The sequence below is a fragment of the Artemia franciscana genome, chromosome 15, assembly GCF_032884065.1.
Source record: "Artemia franciscana chromosome 15, ASM3288406v1, whole genome shotgun sequence".
Lineage (NCBI taxonomy): Eukaryota > Metazoa > Arthropoda > Branchiopoda > Anostraca > Artemiidae > Artemia > Artemia franciscana.
The window spans coordinates 31,189,866-31,215,056 of record NC_088877.1 but is presented as its reverse complement, the minus strand read 5'-3'; the positions used below and the strand labels follow the sequence as shown (position 1 = coordinate 31,215,056).

The window sequence follows — 25,191 nt, the reverse complement described above, 5'->3', positions numbered from 1 at the left end:
TTTCATTTGTTAAAATTTGGTAAATGGAAAGGCGGTGGGGCCTAAGAAATTACGTCGGGATGAAAGTTGGAAAGGCAGTTAGGAATATTAGTGAAAATGCTTTGTGTTAAACAGAGAGGGAAAGGGGCTTGTACAAGCATTATTTGAGTGATAGATCTTATGAGAACAAGAGTAATGTAAAGAAATCCGAAAAAGCATTAAAATGTGAACTAAGGATGTGTGTAGTGGAGGTCATGGAAAAACCCTATATTTTTGTTTTTTTTCACTTTTTTCTAGTTTTTTTTGCTTTCAACAACACACCCATACACACCAAGACACAAAAACTATTCCCTTCTAGTTTAGACTAAACGCTTCCTCAATCTTCTTTCACTTCATAATCTTTACCCTTTCCATTCTGTTTCCACACGATTTGCTACATTATAGTCTTCCTTCTGCTTTTCTTCTCGTTTCCACGCATAACAACAAATATGTGATATTATGTACACTATTGTCCTCATATAGGACCCATCATCTAATTTTAGCTACACAGCTTTCTCCAATTAACTAGATCTTTTTACCAGTTGCACTTGCTAATAGATTCCTCAGTTCTGCTATATTTGGTTCTTTTTTTCACAGTCAAACATTATGTAACATTGCTTTTCTATCTTTTCACGCATTGCTTAAACAGTCCATTATTACCATTCATATTCATCTTTGCTTTCGACTCTTCTGTGGATACCAAACTATGCATAAAGAGGAACATGCGTTCTTTAACTTCTGGCGGCAACGGGAAACTTTCTAGTATTGTGAAACTTATGTCTACCTCTTCCTCACTATAACTGCCATTTTCTATTATTTTCATTGGAGGAAAATGTTTCTTTTTCTTTCATAATATTTCTTAAGTTTTTCTTCGTCAATTTTCCCATTTGTCTCAAGCGATATTCCTAATTTTTCTATTTCATAAATTTCTTCAAATGCTTCATTATATTTTGGTGGATGTTCTTTTCCTTTTCTTTTCTGTGTTTCATACCAAGTTGTTGATTCTTTTTTCCTTATCATTTGTTCCGATATTGTCCTAATGAAAAGTTCTTTTATCTTATATTCCACATGAATGACCTGAAGACCTTCATGATTTCTATGTATGAACATGTTTTCTATTTTCAATTTAGGTTAACATTTTCCATTCCATATGAAATAGTAGATTGCACTCACAATTTGCTTTAGTGTGTCTTTCGATTGCGAAACAAACAACAGATACCATAAAACTGGTCAAGCATAAGTATTCACATCCTGCGCTTTCTGGTGAACAGTCAGACCTCTTTCATATCCTTGTTTAAGCGCATTTTTGAATTTTGATACAGTATTTTTCCAGTTTTGATTTTCTCCTTTCTTGGGATTCCCTCAATCGCCCCTTCTCTTCTTCTCCCAATGACAGCAGTTCACACTTATTTCTGTTGAGCTGTAGCTTGAAGATGTCCCAATATTCATCTATATAGTTTGGCCCATAAAATTACCTTACATGGTTACTAACTATGACCTCATTATTCTCTCTTTTGTTGTTGTATGACGATTTTCATTGCAAATTCTGCCACGCCATCTGCAAATCTCAAGAATTAAAATATTGTTTCAATAAAAGGATAAAAAGCCTACTTATGCACGCCTAGCCTGGAAAATCTTTAATTTGAGGGATGATTAGCCAGTAATCTAAATAAATAGAAAATTTATATTTCATGGGATGAAGGAAAGAGTGAAGCTCTGAAAAGAGTGGAGTGGGAAGGGAACATCAGTAGTTATACTAGCCTCAAGCAACTTTATTCTGTCACAATTGGCTAGCATTGTTGGCACCAACATACTTTCTTAATTTTGTGCAAGGGCGGAAGGTGGGCTTCAAATTATTTTGATGCTTCCTTGAGAGTGGATGCACTTATTCCTCTATATTTGTTAGGGTGTCAAATTCTGGTTTAAGGGCATCCTCGTTTAAGGGCATTTTTGAATTTTGATACAGTATTTTTCAAGTTTTTAAATTTTTCTTTTATTGGGATTCCCTTACTCACTTCTTATACGTCGTCTCCCAATGATAACATTTCACACTTATTTCTATTGAGCTGTAGCTTGGAGATGTCACAATATTCATCTACACACTGAACGGCCACTTTGGAATCTTCTTCAGTTTCTGTGTGCGTTGTCAGACCATCCACAAAATGGTTCAACTTCGTCGTAACATCTTCTATTATAATGTCATTTATTTCATTTTCTAGAAATATTAGTAACGGGTCGAAATACAGTTCAAATAGTAAAAGCATCAACTGGCATCCTTGCGTCACATCCATTGTAAAATCATTTGCCTGGTTTCTCTAGGAAGCAAATTATTTAGAATAACAATGTGGTCTTAGGAAGGGTAGAGGGTTGACCAAATTTTTAGTCTTAGATTCATAATTAAGAAGTGCCTGAGTCATCAAACACCTTTATTGCTAAGTTTTATAGATTATTAGCAAGCTTTTAATTCACCTGATAGAAGAGCTTTAGGGAAGACTCTATCCTTGTATGGTATACCAGATAAATGCATTAAATTGATCAGTGGTATGTACGAGAGCAACATTGCTGTGGTTTTGGTAGGAAATGGAGTTAGTAGCTTGTTTTATACTAAATCAGGAGCTAAGCAGGGTTGTGTTCTATCTTCATTTATGTGGATCATTTTGATGGGCTTTGTCCTAAGGAGTACAACAAAGACAGTGGGAGAACACGGAATCACATGGAGAAGTAAAACTCTCCTAGACTTAGATCATGGTGAAAATTTGTTAGCTAACATGAAAATGTTAGCAAAATGAATGAATCGTTAGAAGTTTTGCGAGTTCAGGGTGCAAGAATAGGTTTAAGAATTAATGTTTAGAAGACTAAGTCGTTAAAACTAGGAATAAACGAAGCTAAAGTCGTGATGTTGGGTAACGAGGAGATTGATAAAGTGGATAGCCTCACTTACCTAGGTAGTATTGTCAGTAAAGACCGTGAATGCAGTACTGATGTTAAAATTAGAATAGCCAAGGCCCAGTGTGTTTTTCACAGTTAACAAAAGTTTGGAAGTATAGTAAGACAAGTTTTCGAACCGAAATTAGAATATTGGAAGCTACAGTGACGACAGTGGTCAAGTATGGTTCTGAAACATGGGCGCTCCGAAAAAAGGATGAGGAATTTCTAGATATTTTCCAAAGAAATTGACTACACATTATTTTGGGCACCCGACTGACTGAGCCGTATCTCCAACAGTAAGCAGTACGAAAAATGTGGTTCAATCCTGTTTTGTAGGGCTATAATGAGAGAAAGGATGAGATGGCTAGGAATCATTCTTCGGATGAAAAATGATCCTGCTTGTCGTCTAACCGTCTAGGGCTAAACGAAAAGCATGCCATCCCGAATGGGGTGAGGAGATGTTGTAAGGAAAGATTTAAGGGAAATAACGACTTCTTGGGAAAGTGTAAAGAGGTAGGCTGTGAATAGATTGGGCTGGAGAAGGAGCATGCGTAGCTATGTTGGCCCCAGATGGCTTGATGCTGCAGTGACCTGTTAGTACTGGCAGTAGTAGTAGTATCCCATAGTCGCCAGTAGTCCCCGAAGCCGCGCCAAAAACCGGCGGCGCACCGCCGAAAATCTTTTAGCGTGCCGCTACCGCAAATTTCACGATTTGAATTATTTATGAGATTATTGAGAGGCAAATATAATGCAAAATAAGTCATCTAACAGTAAATAAAAAAAATCTGGATCCCCTCAGAATGTTTTTGAATCTACTCCTCAACGATGGACTTTCCATCATCATTCACTTCGCTACACTGTAATATTTCCTAATTTAAATGAGTTTCGACTAGCCATGATATTCCTCGAGTACGTTATTTATAAATGTTTTACCATATGTAAAAATGTAGCTATTCCAAAAAGGCCAGAAAGCAACGTGGAAAGTTTTATTATGTCAACCTTCCTCCCCACCCAAAAGGTTTTTATGCATATGTAGCATCTATAAAGTTGAAGAACCAAACTTATATACACATTTTTTGTCTTCCTAACAACCTTACTAGCAAATGAATAGCGTGGTGCCCGGGCCTATTAGAATAAAGGTTAGTTCAATTAAGAGATTGAGCATCCTATGGTGGGCACGGGGGTTGGGGGAAGTAGAAGTTGCATGTGTACTGCAGCATTAGTTACAAATTGGGCAAAAAAATGCCGAGTGTGTATGACATTTACCTTCGCTCACCCGAAAACGTGTTTACGCTATACTACTGTTGTCTGCAGTAGCTTGTTGATGACAGTTTTAGGAAAAGCCAAGTATCAGCGCTTATATTTATGACTGTTTGATGTGTGTTTATTGTTTGTAATTTATCGTGTAATGTCTTTAAATTCACTAAGTACCGTGTTTTGTTAAATAGTTGCTTTTCTTCACTGCCACTTGAATAGCATCGATTTCAGTAGCACCCTCTCTTGCCCCCCCCCCAATGAAAATACTGTAGCTACGCCTCTGGTGATAACTTCAAGCTTGTCAAAGCTTTAAAGGAAAGGAATAGAGTTTATTTCTAGCCAAGTATTTATATTTTTTTTTTGCTTCCTTAAACTGCCTGAGAATGACAAAAAAGAATTTAAAACTTAATGCAAAAAAAAAAATCTAAAAATCTAATAAATTTAATAAAACTTTAGCCAGAATTAAAATCTAATTATAAACAATGCCTTTCTTTACAAGATGTTGCTTCTTTTTTTCTAAAACATGGGAACGGACTTTTCTTAAAGAACAACATGCTAAGCTTTCTGAAAATTGGCTAGGTATGAAATAAATCAACTATTAAATCCTATACGCTAAAGTAGAACTTTTACTGTTTGATATGCTTACCCACCATATTCCAGGACGCCCACAACTGCAGTACATTAATTTCTGAGATGGGAAGGATAATAAATAAGCTCTTCCATTATCAAAGGAGTTGGTCGAAACTTTTAATTTTGATGATTTTATCAGTATCACTCTTAAGTGAGAGGATTCAATCTGAAAGCAATAAGAAATAATAGCTTCTATAACGTAGAGAGTGAGGGGTAGGGTCAAAGAAGGGGAATTCTGTCTGCAAGACCAGGAAATTCAGACATTAAGTAAGATATAAACTTCAGATTCCATAGAGGTTTCATAAATTAGCCATGGGTTTATGGTGCAAGTTTTTTTCTTTAATTCAAGTTTTAGATCTGGAATTTTAGAGAGCGCCGGGGTAGGGTAGTCCAAGAATCGGAATTCGAGCTGTAAGACCAGGAAATTCAGACATGAAGTAAGAGATACAAAATCAGGCTCCATTGAAGTTTCATAAATTAGCCATGGATTTAAGGTGCAAGAAAATTTGTTTAATTTAAGCTTTACAGCTTGATTTAAATTAAGTTTTAAATCGTCTATTTTGTTAGATCAGTCCAATTTTCAGTCAGTTTAACCGATCATTTGGATTAAAAGAATATTTTTGAGAAGGTAATATTGATGTCTCGTCCTTATTTTGTCCTTTAGATAATGCAACTAAAAAGGAATTGTGGACCGATAAAAACTAATACCAATTTAGTTTTCAAAACTTTTTTAAATCAGCCGAAAATTTGTAAGAATAGAACAAACGCCAGACAATTGGCAGCCGCCGATAATTTTTTGCGGCGCGCCGCTGGCGGCGTAATTGTGTTGGCCGCCGCCAAATTTTATTTTGGTGCGGCTTCGGGATGAGGTTGCCAGTAGCTGACGGGTCATTAACTGAATAAAACTTAAAGAGAAAAGGCTTGGTAAAATTTGACCCAGGGGCACTTTGTCAACTATGCAATCCCAGTTCTATTCCAAGTTTTGTACCCTTCAAGTGGGCCTCTTTTATATGAAGATATAAGAAGCTAAAGTCGAGGTAACCATGTGTTGATATGACCTCTCTGCTTGTTAAAAATAAACAAAGTCTCGTAACTTCAAAAATATCTTAAATTTTGGTGCATTACGCTGGAAACATTTTTAAAGCATTTAGTTATTTTTCTGTTCTGAAGTTTATCAAATACTAAATGAGATATTTATAGATCAGCCATGACTAATCTCGGTTACTATAGCATTTTTATTTCATTTTTTCCCGTCCGTCTTAAGGGATCTCTTCTATAGACACAACATCCTTGGTATACGTATTTAAGGCTATTTGTTTTGACAACACTGCTTTTAGTGGAAAACTTAAGTTTTTTTTCACTACAAATAGTGTTGAAAAATCAACTTCGATTTGAGACATTTTAGCATATTCAATTTCTTCCTTGAAATCTTATGGAAAAATAACTTGCTCTGTACATCTTCAAAACCGAAGACTGTGTTGTACTCGTTGGAAATATTATTTATTTATTTTTTTTTACACCTGGTAAAATTATCATAACAAAATCTGATTAATCGTTTTGTAGTTTAACCCGATGTTTTAGTCATTTTAATAATATATGTTTTGCCTAACCCGGATTTACCTATGTGCAAGAATTTAGGACTTATTTTTTTGGTGGGGGGGGGGGGGAATTAAAAAAGGTGAATAAAACGGAAGGTATTAGAAATTATGCAGATGGGCATGAAAACCTCGAGATTTCGCGTGAGATGAAAGGCATGAGCCCGGAAACCACCTCCCTTGTGTGTTCTCCTGTTCTCCATTCGTTAGAAATATTTTACGGTCATAACTTTTAAAACGCTTTTATGATCGTCATTTGCTATTCAACTATAACAAAGGAAAAAAAATGAAATAGTGGGTACAATAAAAAGAAGAAAGAACACTACATGCCGTTAGTACATAAAACTTGTTAGCATTAAACCCCTATCCAGACAAAAAATGAAATAAATTAAATCTTGGGTAAACAATCGACTAAACAGGTAAACAGGACTAATGAAACAAGAGGTCCATAGAGTTTAAGCTTTTTGTTATTTTATAAATTCTCTTCTCATTATAATTTAGTGCAGCCAATGATGCAGGTTAATAGCGTATGGATCAATAAAATATTGACCACAGGTTCTTCGCGAGAAGCATAGACGTAAGAAGCTTTGTGTATTTAAATTATAAACCTTTAACCTCTATGTTTTTTTTCATGAAGAGATGAAAATCCAAACGCATAAAATGTCAGAGGATCACAAATAAGTGTCCTTGCACCCTGTGTTTGTATTGACTTCAATTAAGAGAGAGTAACTTCGGCATTGGCTATGTTGCTTATGCTGCTGCTATCCTTTTATATAGTCGAAGTTTAAAAAAAAGCTTCTGCGGCCATGCGTTATCGTTTTGGCTTATCGACATATATTTTAAAATTTGAATTTGTCCGTCTCACCCTGTCGAACGTTTCGTCATACTATTATTGAATCAGATCTTTAACGTTATTACTTTAACTAAATGGTATAGCAAGAGACAACATTATCGGAAGCACTGCTTAAACATAGAGTTAAAACAAAACAAAATTTTGAAAACCAAAGAGAAACACTTGCATAGGACCTCACTGATTTTCTTCCTTTTGTATTTTTTTTTTCCAAGTAACGTCTTGGCGATATTCATTTCAAGAGCCCGATTTTTATTCTTGTTTTTTAGAGCTACTTTAGATTGCATTCTCAATTCCAGAAACGTAATCAGTTAGTTTGAGCCAAGTGCTCCTTGGGGGACAATAGAAATTATGCTTGTGAAATTAGCCTTAGTTTTTGCTTTATTTTTTATTTCTTTACTTGCAAAACAAGGAATGACCTTGGGATTTTGAGTCTCAGCTGTTTTTACATGTTGATGAGATTACGTTTTAAATTTTAGGACTAATTTTCACACTTGAAGTTTTTCTTATCGTCGTTAGTGTTTCCTTTTTTTGGATTTTAGGCTCAAGGGCTTAAAAAAGTTTATTTATGGAGGTTTTCCCAAAGAGTGTTAGTAACTTATAAAAGTGGAAACTGGTACCAGTGTCAACAAGATAATCAGTAACGCCATATAGTCCTGGCTTTTCATGGCTGTTTTTCAAGCTTCGTAATTGTGTGTTTTCTTTTCAGACATTAAGAGTAAACAGGTATAACTACAATAATCTTGCCAATTACACTAAGTACAATAATTCTGCCATACTATTAAACTGAAAAAAGCCTAGAAGCGCTAAACTGTAGATGGTGTTGGGGATTTTTTTTGGTTGTCTACACTAGTGCCATTTTCCGCTCTTGTAAGTTGTCCATACTCTAGCTTTTTTAGTAGAAGTGGTGCACTCAAGATTCGGTCCTTGTGGGTTCACAATAGGAGCCAAACCCCTTCTGAACATGTTATATGTGTTAGAATATAAAAAATAACGAATTATATATATATATATATATATATATATATATATATATATATATATATATATATATATATATATATATATATATATATATATATATATATATCTTCTATATATATAAAAATAAGTTGTCTGTGGATCTGTGGATCGTGGATCAGGTGACGTCATGTTTCTGTGTCGGCTGACGTCATGAAATTAGTTGTCGTCATTTTTGTTATGACGATGCTTAGTATATTGTAAAACACATTAATTTGGTTAATAATATACCATTTAAAACACCAAAATGAACATGCTGGAGTAGTCACTCGGTGAGAGAGGGTGTCAGAACGGAGAATGAAGGTCCCAGGTTCAAATCCTGGTTAGGCTAAAAAAGGTAAAAAACTAAAAACTAAAAAAAAACTGAAAAAACTAAAAAAAGGCAAAAACTACAAAAAAATAAATAAAAACTAATAAAAAAATAAAACAGCCGAAAAACTAAAAAAACTAAAGAAACTAAAAAAAGGAAAAAACTTAAAAAACTAAAAACTAAAAAAAAGGAAAAAACTGAAAAATAGAAGAGAAAAAGAAAACTAATAAAATTAAAAATAAACATAAAAAAAAATAAAAAAGATAAAAACTAAAAATAAAGTAAAAAGAAAAAACGAAAAAAAAATAAAAAAGCTAAAAAAAAGGTAAAAACCAATAAAAAACTAAAAAGAAAAAAGGTGAAAAACTAAAAAAAAATTTAATCTAAAAAACTAAAAAAAACTAAAAAGGTAAAAACTAAAAGAACTAAAAAAGAAAAGAAAACTAAAAAAAGGAAAAAAACTGAAAAATAAAGGAGAAAAAGAAAACTAAAAAAATATAAATAAAAGTAAAAAAACTAAAAAGATAAAAACTTCAAAAAAAAACTGAAAAGAAAAAGAAAGAAACTAAAAAACCTAAAAAAAGGTCAAAACCAATAAAAAAAAACTAAAAGGAAAAAAAGGGAAAAAATTAAAAATTTATTTCATCATATACCAATTCAAAAACGAATGTATACCGGGATGACGACCGGGACACAGGGAATATAAATGACACAACTACAACGGGGACGCCGGGGGCACAGGGGGATATAAATGACGACCGGGACACCGGGACACAAGGAATATAAATGACGCCCGGGACGCTCAAAGAGAAATCACAGACTGGGACACCGGGACACAAATGACGACCGGGACACAGGGAATATAAATGACGACCGGGACACAGGGACATAACTACAAAGGGGACGCCGGGGTGCACAGGGGGATATATAAATGACGATGGCGACTCAGGGAATGGTCGATTAGCAATCACCATCAACAAAGCTCAAGGGCAATCATTAGAATCACGAGGTATAGATCTGAATACGGATTGTTTTCCCATGGACCATTATATGTTGCATGTTCAAGAGTCGGTAAACCTGACAATCTATTTATATGCACAGACAATGGGACAGCAAAGAATGTTGTATATTCGCAAGTTTTACGTAGTTAAAAACATATATATATATATATATATATATATATATATATATATATATATATATATATATATATATATATATATATATATATATCTATATTCACAGGTGGGACATAGGGACACAACTACAATGGCGCGTAACTAATATGGCGCGTAACGACTTACGCGCGCGGGGGGGCTTGGGGGGGCGCGAAGCGCCCCCACCAACTAGGTGTTGGGGTGGCGCGAAGCGCCACCCCAACAGCTAGTATATATATATATATATATATATATATATATATATATATATATATATATATATATATATATATATATATATATATATATATATATATAAATATAAATATATATATAATTATATATATATATATATATATATATATATATATATATATATATATATATATATATATGTAATTGTATAAAGAGTGTATTTTAAAACTAAAATCCACTTATTGGTGCATTTCATATTTAAAAACTATAATACAGTAAACTATGTAAGAAATGGGTCAATGGAATGATCGTTTTCCAACCAAAAATATCCTACCAAAGAGCAATCGACCAAAAAAAAAAAAAAAAAAAATACTTCGTTGTCTTAATCTAACGGACTATGCTTGCCATTGTTCTTTGCAGTGCATTTCCATGATATTTTGTACGAGGTCAGGGAGGTACCGATCCCAAGGATAGTGTTATCGATCCCGATCCTTCTTTAGAAAGTGCCCAGCACTTGCGTAAAATATGTTAAGAGGTTTCCCCTTCGGCACTACATCCTGGGAAATAATACTCGGGACTGGTGATCATTGCTTTTTGCTTATGAACATTAGGCTTGTACCTGATCTGAATAGTCACCATGACTAGAAACCACATTTTAAAAGCTTCGGGTTTTAAATTTACCTTATATTAATACCAAAGAAAAATAACTTGGCTAGTTTAGCAAATCATTTTAATTTTATACTTTATACCTAGTTTAACAATATTTTATGGTTTCTGATTTATTAGTAACATGATGTCTTAACTGCTTTTCTTGATTTTCCATGACTTTTGGACAAGCTAATAAACTGTATATTTTGACTAAGTGAAGAATCCTAGATCATAACTCTGGTTGTGCTGTTTTTCTTTATCACCTTGCTGAGTCAGATTGTTAATATCTACTCTTTTTAGCTGGAAGCTACGCCGAGTCCATGCTTCGAAAGAAACTACTTGGAGAATGGATTAGTGATTATGCAGCTCTTGATTCATTTCCGGACGGCAGTTCTACCGTAGATTTTGCTTTGGCTGAGTTGACTGGTCATCGAGTTTCGAATGCAACTGAGCGTCTGACCAGCATAAATGACTATAATTCAGCGTTCGCTGTTTGTCAGATTGATGGCTATGAGACTCAACAACTGACTGGTGTTCAACTAGAAGTAAGTAATTTTTACTGTAAAAAAATATTTTCTTCACATTTTTTGAGATTATGTCAGTCTTGGCTTTGACATATTTACCCCCACTCCCCAAACAAACAAAAAAACATGAAAAAAATCAAACAAAACTGAAAATATCTTCTTACCGTATTCAGGCAGGCCTTAAATAAAAATAAATTAAATGCAAATTTAACAAATAGTATTTTACTACCACCAAAGTAGGTATTTAAGAACTTTTGATCTTGTTGTTTGCAAGTCTTAGAACAAAATCGCAATTATATGCTGATGTCCGGAATATTTTGTATATATTCAAACTACATTTTTGTGTATTACTCATAAAGTGCACATGTCACGTGGTGCTGAAATTAGATTAGTACAAGGATCTTCAGTTACTGCTACTATGGTTCTATTATTGATTAACATTAACATCTCCTATTAATAAAAAATATTATTTCTATTAATCCATAGAAAAAGTGGCAATTAACAGCCGTACAGAATCTGAATTAAGAGTATTTTTTCCATGGAAAGTAAAAAAGTGAAGTTCGAACTTAATGAAGAAGAAATTGCATATAGAGGATGTCAAACCTAAAACGAGCAGAAATTACTATAAATGAAGTTGAATGTCAGGTGCTGCAACGCCACACTTATTTATGATTTACGGCACTTATTTATTAACGATTTGCGGCAATTGGTTCAATAATATTTTCGTAAAGATCCTGTTTTAAAAAGCCAATTTTACTTATTTCAATTATTTATTGAAATAGTTTATACTGAAGCTATGTAATTATTTGTTATACAGAGCATAAAGACTTTCTTCCTTCACCTATGAAGTCGAATATCTGTTTATTTCATAAAATATGTATTTTGTAACTTGACGAGTTGACGAAATAGAAACATGTTAATTGTTTATGATTGACGATTAGAACGACATTTTCCTTTTTGTGTCTATGCCTTTCAAAGAGGTTTGTGATTCGAACAGACCTCTTCTGTTTGAAAATTTGTTTTCAGTTGATACTATGTATTTATTGGCTGTTCTTTTTTCTTCTTCTTTGTTTTCGTAAGTTGACGAGTTGACGAAATAGAAACAGGTTAATTGTTTATGATTATACCATTCAAAGAGGTTTGTGATTCTAACAGGCTTCTTCTGTTTAAAAAAATTGTTTTCAGTTGATATTCTTTTTTCTTCTTTTTTCTTCTTTTTTTCTTCTTTGTTTTCGTAAGTTGACGAGTTGACGAAATAGAAACATGTTGGTTGTTTATGATTGACGACTAGAACGAAGTTTTCCTTTCTCTGTCTATACCTTTCAAAGAGGTTTGTGGTTCGAACAGGCCTCTTCTGTTTGAAAATTTGTTTTCAGTTGATACTATGTATTTATTGACTGTTCTTTTTTCTTCTTTGTTTTCGTAAGTTGACGAGTTGACGAAATAGAAACATGTTAATTGTTTATGATTGACGACTAGAACGACATTTTCCTTTTTGTGTCTATACCATTCAAAGAGATTTGTGATTTGAACAGGCTTCTTCTGTTTGAAAATTTGTTTTCAGTTGATACTATGTATTTACTGGCTGTTTTTTTTCTTCCTTGTTGTCGTAAGTTGACAAGTTGACAAAATAGAAACTGATTAATTGTTTATGATTGACGATTAGAACGACATTTTCCTTTTTATATCTGTACCATTCAAAGAGGTTTGTGATTCTAACAGGCCTCTTCTGTTTGAAAAATTATTTTCAGTTGACACTATGTATTTATTGGCTGTTCTTTTTTTCTTCTTTTTTTTCTACTTCTTTGTTTTCGTAAGTTGACGAGTTGACGAAATAGAAACATGTTAATTGTTTATGATTGACGACTAGAACGACATTTTCCTTTTTGTGTCTATACCATTCAAAGAGATTTGTGATTTGAACAGGCTTCTTCTGTTTGAAAATTTGTTTTCAGTTGATACTATCTATTTACTGGCTGTTATTTTTTTAGCTTTGGAATGCGACTGGAGCCATTAAGTATATTGACCGATCGCGTCTCCGTTTATTCTGCGGAGCAGCTGGATTAAGTACTTATCAAAATTCCAAGCTAATGATAAATACCTGTGATAAATTCTCTTGGCGTCAGGCATTTGCTCAACATTTCTGGTAAGAATTTCATCTCGCGAAGTTTGCTTAACCAATTTATATTTCAAACTAAATAATAAACTGAAATTATGTTTAAAATGTGGGACATTTTTAGGTGGTAAAGAAAAATGTTTATTTTAGCAGTTGTTATTTTAGTTGATTATTCTCTTTTTCATAATCGGTAAATTCTCAATCAACACGCTTTGAAAAGTGTTCCTGGAAACTGTCTTGGTCCACGTGTAGAAGCTTCGGCTAGCTACCAGAGTGCTCACGGGCTCTTCCCCCCCCCTCCGCTAAAGGTAGTTTTTTTCTAGGATTACCATTTAAAGCACCATGGACAGTGGAAATGAAACCTGATTATTTGAATCAGTTAAGTGGAAACTTGCACAACCATATATATCTTTAAAGTAGAAGAAATAGAAAATTCAGCTTTTTAGTGAAAAAAGAACATCTGTATGCAGTTGTGCAGTTTTTGGTAGTAACGAGTGCCAAATCTAAAAAAAAAGAAACGTGACTGATAATCAGCAAAAAATAAAAAAATAAATACACATGATGCCAAATAGCTTAAGAAGACAAAGCTTTCCTTTGAAGGTGTCATTACTTTGAGAATCTATGGGACTCAATAAGTTGTTTATGTTTGGATTTTTGCGGAAAAAAGGTGCTATGAAGTTTAGCCAATTAGTTTTGCTTATTTATTTCCATGGCTCAACTTGGCAACACTGGCAAAAATGTGTTGCTGTCCTAAAAATTATATAATTTGAAAACCCCAAAAGAACAAGAGCCAAGAATTCATATGGCACTTGTGACGAGGTCGGAACAGCCAAGAGCTCATATGGCACTTGTGACGAGGTTGGAACCTAAAATTAGAGTCGGTACTTCGGTTTCCAAGATTTTCGTTTCCCCCCTCCACCCCCAATGTCCCTGGATCCGGTCCGAATTGAAAACTGAACATCTGAGATATGACATCTTTCTATATATCAAGTTTCATTAAGATCCAATCACCCATTCGTGAGATAAACATACCTCATTTTTCACGATTTTCCCTCCCTCTAGCCTCCCCCCCCAGATGGTCGAATCGGGGAAACGACTATCACCAAGTCAATTTGTGCTGGTCCCCGGTACGCCTACCTATTTTCATCGTCCTAGCACTTCCAGAAGCACCTGACTCACCAAAGCACTGGACCCCCCCCCCCCGCCCAATTCTCCCAAAGAGAGCGGATCCAGTCAGGTTATGTCAATCACGTATCCAGGAATTGTGCTTATTCTTCCCACCAAGTTTCATCCCGATCTCTCCACTCTAAGTGTTTTCCAAGATTTCGGGTTTCCCCCTCCAGATCCCCCCAATGTCACTAGATCCGGTCGAGATTTGAAAAAAGAGCTTTGAGACAGGAGGTCCTTTTAAATATCAAATTTCATTAAGATTCGATCGCCCGTTCGTAAGCTAAAAATACCTCATTTTTTCTAATTTTTCCGAATTAATCGTTCATCCCCCCCCCCCCCAGATGGTAGAATCAGGGAAGCGACTAGTTCTAATTTGATCTGATCTGGTCCCTGATACACCGACATACAGACAGAAATTGCAATCGTTATATAGCACTTGGTAAATACCATGTGCCATAAAAATAGTTGAAAATCGTTTTTAGAAATGAATACAACTGAGATGGGTCGGTCCATATGTGTGGGGAGTAGGGAATAATTTGTTATTTTGATGTCCTTGGTACTTCAAGTATTGTCATGCACCAGTAATTGACCTTTTGAGCCTGGGCTGCTGAGAGTGCAGTAAGTGTTTGTGCTTTCCAGTAGAAGTCAAATTATCGTGATGTGGGTCCAAGGCACTCTGGGATCGAGGATAATGAAATGGCAGATGAAACGGCTAAGACTAGGACATCATTGCGATGTTTTGGACCAAAACCCTTTATCTCAGTTTCTCAGAGCTGCTGGAAAGCGGTGATGAAAAATCGGAGTATTGGAAGGGCGGAACCAAATTGGCATAGGGAGGTTGGATGTAATGAAACGAAGGAATTACTCCCAAGTTAAATCTCATCTTGACCAATCACATCCTGCGAATGAAAAGATCTTATGTAACGCCCCGAATAAGGAGTATTGAGTCTCCAATCAGCCCGAAATTTAAGATGGCAGCCGTTTGAGATGACAAATTTGATATGACAACAAGAAGACGTTTAATGGACGAAAGTCCAACCGGGATAAGGTGCTGGCTTGCGATATTTATATTATTAATGTCAAACTGGAGTGTAGAGTTAGGGAAAGAGAGGTAAAGGAGCGAGCAAGATATACGATAAGGGTAGCGATGCTAAATCCATCAATGGCTGTTATTCCGCAAAATAGGCATAGTCGGTTTTGTGGTGTGGAGGCAACAGATCTTTGAGTTCGACATACCCTGATGTTAATTTGATTAATTAAATTAACAGCTTGTTCTTGACATTCGAGATTCCTACTTAGTATCGGATTATGCAATTATTTAAATGTCTGATTTCAGTTATTTTGTTGTTGAATTATTGTGTTTTAGCCCCCTAACATACACCTTGCAACACTTCTCGGGACTTCCAAGACTACATTCACACGTAATTATGTCACTTAGGTAGCGCTGTGATCTATTTTTTTGCTTGAAATTTGTTGATTTTTTTTTGTTTTTTACTCTCTGGTACGTCTTCCTATACCGAAGTTATACTCTACTTGTTGGGTTGCTTTTAAGTTTTTTTTTTTTTTTTTTTTTTTTTTTTTTTTTTTTTTTTTTTTTTTGTTTTGTTTTTTTTTTTTTTTTTTTTGAAAAACATTCTTAAGCAGATCTTCGACATTTTTCCGTTAGACTAGGTATATCTGGTCTTGTATCTCGGGTTGTAATTGCTTTTTTTTTGTATAATCTTCTCCTTTCGTGAACCATTTTTAAAACATGCTATTTATTTCATGTCTTGATTTCTTTTAAATGCTCTAAGCTATTTATTGATATGATTAATGTTGTGATGAAATATATAAGTATTTTCTTCGTGTTCATCTACAGGCCAACACTTCAGTGTCTTCCAATGCGAAGGAAAACTAAATTCTGATTTTACCAAGTTCATATTTTGTTACGTTTTTCTAGTTGATAGTTAGCTGAACAAAGCTGTGGAATGATCTATCTGTCATAATAATGCTAAGCTAGTCATAGTTTTTTGTTTTTTTTTCTTTTTTTCAGGCCTCGTCTCACAAAGAGCGCTTTTAGCATAGTAATTCCTACCTTTTCATACTAACTAGTTACTTGTTTCCTAAAACAAAAATAAAAAAAAATGAACATGAACATTTAAAGCAAGGGGGGATCTAATCTACACCTTCTCCCGTCGCTTTTTTATACAAGTAATGCCTCTGCTGCTTTGAAAAAATAGGCCCGCATGTATTTACCCTTTTTTGACTGATTGGAAGAGTAATGTCTCCGTTCAAGCTATTTTAATATCTCTGGAAGACAAGCGAATAAAACAATCGAAAATGTTTGTGAGACTATTTGGTTAGCAGATTTATTTTTTATTTTTCTTTATTTTGTTATTATTTATTAGTCTTATCAAATGAAAGTAAAGAGGAACATTAAAAATTAAAACCAACAGAAATCTATAGTATACCAGGTGGTTGCCGTCCCTCTCAACCACCCACTCTTTCCGCTCAAGCTTCACTGGTGCTTTTCTGACAAAATTTTAGGGTCCAATAAATATATCATGCATTTTTTTTTATTTATCGATTGTCTCGGTAAGACTTACAAAGAGCCTGACAAAATTTGACTTCTGAACACAGCGCTCTTGTGTTTGGACATTGGTTCTTGAACCATTGGGAAAAAGAAAATCAATGTTCGTACTCGAAAAGAAAAAATCAATATATATATATATATATATATATATATATATATATATATATATATATATATATATATATATATATATATATATATATATATATATATATATATATATATATATATATGTATATATGTATATATATATGTATATATATATATATATATATATATATATATATATATATATATATATATATATATATGTATATATGTATGTGTGTGTGTGTGTGTATAACAAAATTGTATTTCAAAGATATTACTGGAGCTGACCTCAAAATATGAAATAGTCGAAAACATATCCTAATATATCCCCCTTTAGAAGCCATTTAAGAACTAATGCACCTTTCTGTTTCCTTGGAATTCTTTTAGTCCACCTGTAAATGTTTTGCCTCTTAGCGTATTTTCATCCTGGCGTCTCTTAGCAAAGTAATTGGATATCTTCTCACCCTTGGGAATTTGTTACTTGCAAAAGCTGAAACAAATTAACTGTGTTTCATCGTATGGAAAAACTACTGCTTTTTGGTTGCCAAAAGAGTCTGAGAGACATTTTTAAATTTAACTAGAATGAAGCATTTAAAAGATCTAATTCCTAGATTCAGAGCTAATAAAAAGAGAAAGAAAATAAAGAACTAAATAGTAACTTTGTTATACCTATGGAATTATGAACAAAGCTTAACTAGACAAAAAGAAAATCTGAAATGCAAAGAATTTCAAAAATCCAATTAAAAATTATTTTAAGAAGTGTACTGAAAGATGAGGCTTGACTGGAAGTGTCGGAATAACACCTTTCAGTTGTCCCATCTTTGCAGAATTTTTGAAGAAAAGCCTTTTCTATCTAACAAAAGAATAAGAACTATTCAACGAGAACGTTTAACAAATTGGGAAGTTGAGCAGGAAAAATATGAATAATGCTAGATTGTTTTGAAACAAACGTTTTCAAAAGCGTATTGAGAGATGATGCTAGACTTAGGAAATCCAAATAAGGCTCACTTTCCAGTGTTACCAATTAAAAAATAAAGATTAGTATATAAAATATAGGTCTAGGGGGCTGCATTGTATTTTGTATCTATCTTTGTATCTAGTGAACTTTGAATATAACCCCAATCAAGTTCTTCTAAGAAAAGCCTTTCGTATTTTAAAGCCTTTCGGTGCATTTCAGGTTTGACAAAAATTAAGTAACATTTTATGAAAGATTAAATTTTTCGTTCCAGATGACAGTGAACTAGCAACTGGAATCATCGGATATTAACCTCGTATTAAATTTTACTACACTTTTGTGAATACAGTTAACTAGCATCTTTAGTGTTTTAATTTCTGTACAATCATCGTCAAATTAGGAGAAATGGTGGCAAATGACCAAATTTATGAGAATTATTGATTATTAAAGTATTAACACTCATATTTTTGACATTTTGCTCATTTCTCATTAAAATTACTTATATTTCAATAATTATTGTAAAATGCATTAAAGCAGTTGTTAATAAAACGTCCCAGGTTCGCAGCTGACTCTTATTAACAGTAAATACGACTTAAATTGCATATTTCCAGTGGGAATGTACTCGTAAACAGCCAATCCTGTATGTTTTTCTTTGTTTCAGGTACGTTACCCCGCTGACAGGAAGCATTGTTGACGCAGTGAAAGAATTTGACGCTGGTTTCGAGGAAGGCTATGCAGCTAAACCTCTTCCTACTTATGCTGAAGATGATAATAGCGACAGTATTAAAGATGTCTGCTATAGGCTATTGAAACTTTACTGTGACAGAATGAGCCCATTAGAACCTCTTCTGAATCCTGCAAGCTCTACAGCTGACCCTATTGAACACACTTTAAGCTATCTTCTTCTTCAAGTAAGGATTCACTCTTTGGATGATTGTTTTTGGATGATTTTTTATGTGTGACTATAATATTGTTCAAAGGATTTAATACAATTAATAATGGTTTGATTGTAATGTCAGTTCGGTCATAGTATATATTCACAGAAAGTGACTCCGCAGTGCGATATAGAGAGAAATACAAATCTAAAAGTGATTACAACACTAAAAGAAAAAAAAATATAAAACTAAAGCCAAAATTCCTTGAAGATGAAGTAAATGGCTTCTAATGCATTTGAATAGAAATAATGCATTTACCGCTTCAAATCCAGAAACGAATGGAATTATTTAAAAAATCAGAATTTTTTAACCAGATTGAAATCATTTAAACATAATTTACTAATTCCTAGGAAATATTTTTTTTTTAGTTCTGATCTTGCTAGGTAGCAGATACATATCCATAGGGTATTAACTCAGCCATAGTATATGTTTACAAAAAGTGACTTTGCAGTGCAATAAAGAAGGGGAAACAAGATCTAAGAGCGACTAAGTTCTATTCTTAAAACAATAATTTTATATTTTTGGAATGCCAAAATTCCTTCGAAGATAAATTAAATGTCAATTACTTCGCGCAAGAAGAAAAACGTATATCGCTTAGCATTGGAAAAACAGAAAAATTCATTGGATTGAACCTGACTGAAATCATTTAACTATAATTGTTAAATCTTTAGAAAATATTTTTTCAGTTCTTTTTTTGTTAGGAAGTAAACATTCAGGACGTAAATCCTAATTTTCTAGCCGTTGTTTTTTTTTTCTTATTGGTAGTAATGGTGATAAGACATTTGTGCTGTATAACTTTTTGTTTGTGGAGAAATATCCACTCCACTTACGGAGTACCTAGCTATCTATTTATCTTCGATAAAACCAATCTTATAATTTTGTTCTTCCTATCCGAGTCTTTCCGATCTATTAAAAAATAAAGTTTCTGTGTAACATAGTCTGGCCACATACCATCCGGCAGTCAGTTTTGATTTCAGTTAATAGTCAGAACATATCTTATCAACAGGCTAAAAACCCGGATTGGAACCTGATTTCATCGATTACTTTCAGCTTGTTGTCTGCGCAGTGGCGTAGTGGGCTAAAATTTCTGTGCCAATAGGCACCTGAATGTAATATTTTTATAGAACAAGGATAAACATTTAATCGTCACAAGGTATTCAACGCATTTAATATGCTATAAGGAGGCTAAAGGTTTAATTCTAATTAAATAAATAAAGTAAAAAAAATTCAAATTCTTTTTATAATAAATAAAATTGAATAAGTAAAATTTGAATAATGTAATATTTATTTTCATTTTAATGCTGTAGTAACTGGAAAAGAGAAGATTTGTACTATAATTTGCTTTCAGCGAAGCGCCAATGACGCAGTAGGCTTTAGATAGTTTAAGTTAAGAAAGGAGGCAGTAGCTAAATTCTTGTTTGTAGTGAAACTTAATATGTCGTGAACGGTCTTGGGAAGAAATAAGGTTAAACTAAATATTTGATATGTAATGATATGAACTGCTGAAAAGCCAATCAGTTTAAAATATGATTTTACTGTAATTTCATTTTTCATTTTTAATGTTATAATAAGTACGTAAGAAAATGCTTGTATTAAAGCACCATTTTGAGTAAGGTGCCAATGATGCAGTAGGCTTTAAACTTTTACAGTTAGGAAAGAGGCAATACCCATACTCTTCTTTGAATGGATTTTTGTTCGTTTCAATCTTGATTCACATATATAATTAAAGCTTCATTCGTTTTAAGGTTTATTTATTCATTTATGTTAGTACATGTTGTATTTTTGTTTGCTTTGATTGTTTATTTAGTTTCTGTTCGTTTTGGGTTTCATTTATGCTACAGTAGTAAAATATTTTTGTTCTTTTAAGCTTGATTTGCATACTCAATTTTAGCTGAACTCGTTTTAAGATTTATTTATTCATTTATATTAATACAACAAAAGAAAAAAAACGAAAACAATGCGAAACCGGAAGAATGGAACAACAAGAACAGTGCAAGAAGAGATAAGAAAACTAGAAACAATATTTAAAAAAAAGAAAACCATAAACAATTGAACTTCCCTCCCCCTCCTCCACAAAAAATCAAAACAAATGCATTTAGGCTACTCCAACCCTATTCAGGTAATAATAGTCCAGCCTAATGCAAGTTACATTTTGATTACTTTTAGTTATATTGACGAGCGATTCTGATTTTCACCTTTTCTTCTTCTCTTGATTATTTTGCAATTCCTTTTTTCTTATTGTTAGACATTTCTGTTCTTTTCAGGTTTTTATCAGCATTGAGCATGCCTTGTTTGACGCATCTAAGAATATTACCTGTCTTTTTTTTTTATCTTTCCTTGTCCTTTTTCGGTGGTCAGCGTTTACCCCCCGGAAAATAAACCCCGCAGAAAATAACCCCCATGAAAAATACCCCCCCCCCGAAAAAAAACACGGAAAATACTCCTCTCTCGCGAATCGCCTCTCTTGTACCGCCTCCACGCAGCTGGCTGGTATCCAATCCCTTTGGACTTCGAAAAACAAAGGACTAGAACTCTCAATTTCTGATCTAATGAGCACACTCTGAAATTTCTTTGACGTTTAGGTGGTGGTGTGGATAAGGAAGGGACAACCCCCTCCTGTATGGAACAAATTCTGCTTATTTTGGAGTTTAATGTTATTCTTTACTGTAATAATAATAGCATGGACCAGAAATATGCCCAGAATTCATAAGGGAGTTGATATTTATTTCACATTTTGATGCGATTTAAAGTTTCTTTTGTACCTCCCCCCCCAAAAAAAAAAACTGCTGGAAAATACCCTTTTGCTGGCTTTTTGTTGGGAAACTTTTCACGGAGGGGATTACCGGCATGATTTTAAAAATAATCATCCATTAAAGCCTTTTTCAAATGAAAGTGCACAAGAAACATTTTTCACCTGAGATCGTCCGCAAGAAATTTCCTGGGTGGAATTTTCAGCTAGAATGGAATTTTCTGGGGGAATGTCCCCCGAGGGGGGTATTTTTACGTGAAAAGGGCTTTCCGCTGTGGAATTTTTCCATAGGGGAAGAAATTTTTTATGGAGAAGAGCCAGATTTTCCGGTATTATTTGAGAACGATTAGAAATAAAATTTTAAAAAAAGTTGTTTTTTTTTAACTGAAAGTAAGGAGCAACATAAAAACTTAAAATGGACATACATTATTTCGTATTCTTTAGTATACGTATACTTTTAATAAATCGAAGTTTTGACTTTTTGTTCCAATTCTTTAAGAGCGACTCCTGAAACCGAATGGCCGTTTAATAAGAATAATACGCTTTTTTTTTTTCCAATCATTAGTTATGAAAGAGTGTCGGTGGGTGCAGAGTTGGGAAAAGGGATGGTTCCTGAAACAACCTTGTGGGAGCCGGATTTCCCGGCATGATCTGATTAACAATCAGAAATTAAGATTTAAAAAATAAGTTTTTTTTCAACTGAAAATACAGAAAAACATCGAAAACGACAAAAAATTAGTCCATACATGAGTGGGGCTTCACACCTCTAAATCCCTTGATCTTTATACTAAAGTCTCTATTGCTTTGACGAAGTTTTTATTCTAATTTAGCGGCCCTAATGTTTCTGAGGTCTTTCTTAAAGAATTGAGAAAATAAAGTCAAAATTTAGTGTAAGGAAAGTGGGGCTTAGGAGGGGAGCCCCCTCATATATGGAACAATTTCATTTTTTAAAGTTTTAATACGGGTCCTTACTTTTAGTTAAAAACACGTTTTTTCTCTTAAAATTTCATTAACTTGTTAATTTCTTAAAAGCGTTACTGTATTGAATATTAAAAATATTTAATACCAACTTTGTATCCCAAGTCCTTTACGAACAACAAGTGAAACACAAGGCTCGTTAAATTAGAATAAGAAGCTTTTGAAAATTTTAAATAACGTTTTTGGGAAGAGCGAGGTATTGTGGAAGTCCGGAATTATTTCCAAACGTCAGTGTTGGTCCGGAATTATTACGGTTTCTGTCAATTTTTCATATGTAGATGTTCCGGTGGAATTATCTGTGGACTATTTTCCACGAGTTTTGATTTCTGGGAAATAATTTCCACGGAAGGGGGCATTTCTGGAGTTATAGAGAAACTGATTAGAGATTAAAGTCTTATTCAAATGTAAGAATGCTAAGGAGTATTTTTCAGGCTAAATCGTCCGCAAGCAATTTTACAGGGAGAGGGATTCTCTGCAAGGACGGAACTGTCTGGAGGGAATTCGAAGGGGGGGGGAAGGTTTACTTCACGCTGCATGAACTTTCACAGAAGGGGATTTCCACGTGGGGTAGGGTTGCCCTCTCCATATAGGAAAGGTGTCTCCTCCTTAATACATTTCTCTTTACGCTTAAGTTTGACTGTTTGTCCCAATTTTTTAAGAGCGTTTACTGAAAAATGGGGGCTTTTTAATTAGAATATTAAGGTTTTTTAAAAGTGCTAATAGCTTTATCGTAAACAGTAAGGTAATGAAGAGGGGGCAATCCTTCATATAAGGAACATAAGGAATTTGGTTCAATATAAGGAATTCGTTTTTAATTTTCATGTACGTTTAACCAAATTTTAACCTGCATTAGTTGAAAAACGTTCAGACAATAAATACACAAAAACAAGTTTTTTTATTAACTGAAAGTAAGGAGCAAGTTTAAAACCTAAAACGAACAGAAATATCCTTACTACGTTGTGGCTTACTTCCACTTTCCGTATATGAAAAGGGGTTGTCCCCTCCTCAACACTTCACTCTTTAGGCTAAAGTTTTTATTGTTTTAAAAGTAGAGTTGTGACGAAAAGTCAAACTTTAGTGTAAAGAGTGAGGCGTTGAGTAGGGAACAATGCCTTTCATATACGGAGTAATTTAATATTGTTCGTTTTAAGTTTAAGTGTCGTTCCTTACTTTCAGTTCAAAAACTTGTTTTTTCATTTAATTCAAAAGAGAAAAGTCTATTGCTTATGCATAGCATTTGTTATTGGGAAGTGAAGAGACATTTATCGGGAGACGAATTTTCTCTGGGGTAATTATCAGTGGTGGGTTGTGGGGAATACCCCCCCTTAAATGCTTCACTCTTTACGCTAAAGTTTGATTTTGTATTCCAATCCTTTACAAACAAAAGGTGAAACACAAGGTTCGTTAAATTAGAATAAGATAGCTTTTTGAAGATGCTAAATAACGTTAGCCGGAAGTGCGAAATATTTCCTCCCCATATCGTAACGATTTCTGTTCGTTTAAGTCTTGATGTTGATCCTTACTTTCAGTTGTTTAATCTCTCAAAGGTACACACAATTTTTAGTGGGAAAACACTGAAATGCCGCTGATTTAACGCTTTGAATGCGTGAGCTAATTGCATATAGGCAGTTTGATTCCCTCTGGATCACCTATGCCAAAGTATCGTTAATCAGCTATGCAGGGGGGGGATGTGACGTACATTATGCAGGTAAGCTACAAAATTTTCCTTCGGTTCTTACTATAACTGAATTAGTGAATGGATAAACCTGAAATTAGTGAATCCGATGACATAAGTGTTTTTGTTCTTTCAGTGCAAGTCATGCTTGTAGGCGTTTCGTAAAAATCGCATATTTCACAGGGACCATAAAATTGAAAGAGGAAACACAAACTTCCGCGCTTCTGAAAAAACTCCCAAGCACGGTTTGTAAACTTACTTTTTTGTAGGTTCTCCTTTCATTGGGGTATTCCCATTTCACGGAATTCTCAGAAGCGACGGTTATCACTAGTTTTGCCGCTCAGTTGGAAGCTTTGGGCCTTTGGACTTGGGCCGTTTTTGTTGTGATGCACTTAAAAAATGATTTTCAACGGGATGCTGATGTTAAGAGTATTCTAGCGAGGAATGTTAGGGTTGACACGGGTAAGTTCTCCTTCTACTGTTTTTCAGTCTTAAGTCGTTTCAGATGTGGACGATTATTTGAGTGGCTTACTTACCGATTTGATTAAATTCGTCAGGCAAGGAAGTGACTTGAAATTAGAAAGAAGGTTCACGGCTGATTTAGCTGATTTAGAATTTGCGTTAAAAACTGTCGAGTCTTTTTTTATGTGCTTGGTTCATTTTTTTAAGAATGACAGATGTGTTTAAGCAACTTCGAGTAAGAAGGTCGTTAAATTGGCCTCTAAAGGTGTTAATTATTCAAAAAATATTTTTTCACTTAAAAAGAAAAAAAGTGACCTTACGTTGATTCCAAAGTAAATATTATCATGTCAAGTTAAT

At 33.9% G+C, this 25,191-nt stretch overlaps 1 protein-coding gene across 1 annotated transcript in view; it reads left to right on the top strand.

Moving 5' to 3' along the window:
* The window catches only part of LOC136036345 (nuclear pore complex protein Nup98-Nup96-like), a 127,337-nt gene that overhangs the window by 75,308 nt on the left and 26,838 nt on the right, over positions 1-25,191 (top strand). The window contains exons 14-17 of the mRNA XM_065718496.1: positions 10,909-11,153; positions 13,124-13,278; positions 18,697-18,946; positions 24,642-24,834. Of these exons, the coding sequence (XP_065574568.1) occupies positions 10,909-11,153; positions 13,124-13,278; positions 18,697-18,946; positions 24,642-24,834 (843 nt within the window). The remainder of the gene's footprint in view (positions 1-10,908; positions 11,154-13,123; positions 13,279-18,696; positions 18,947-24,641; positions 24,835-25,191) is intronic.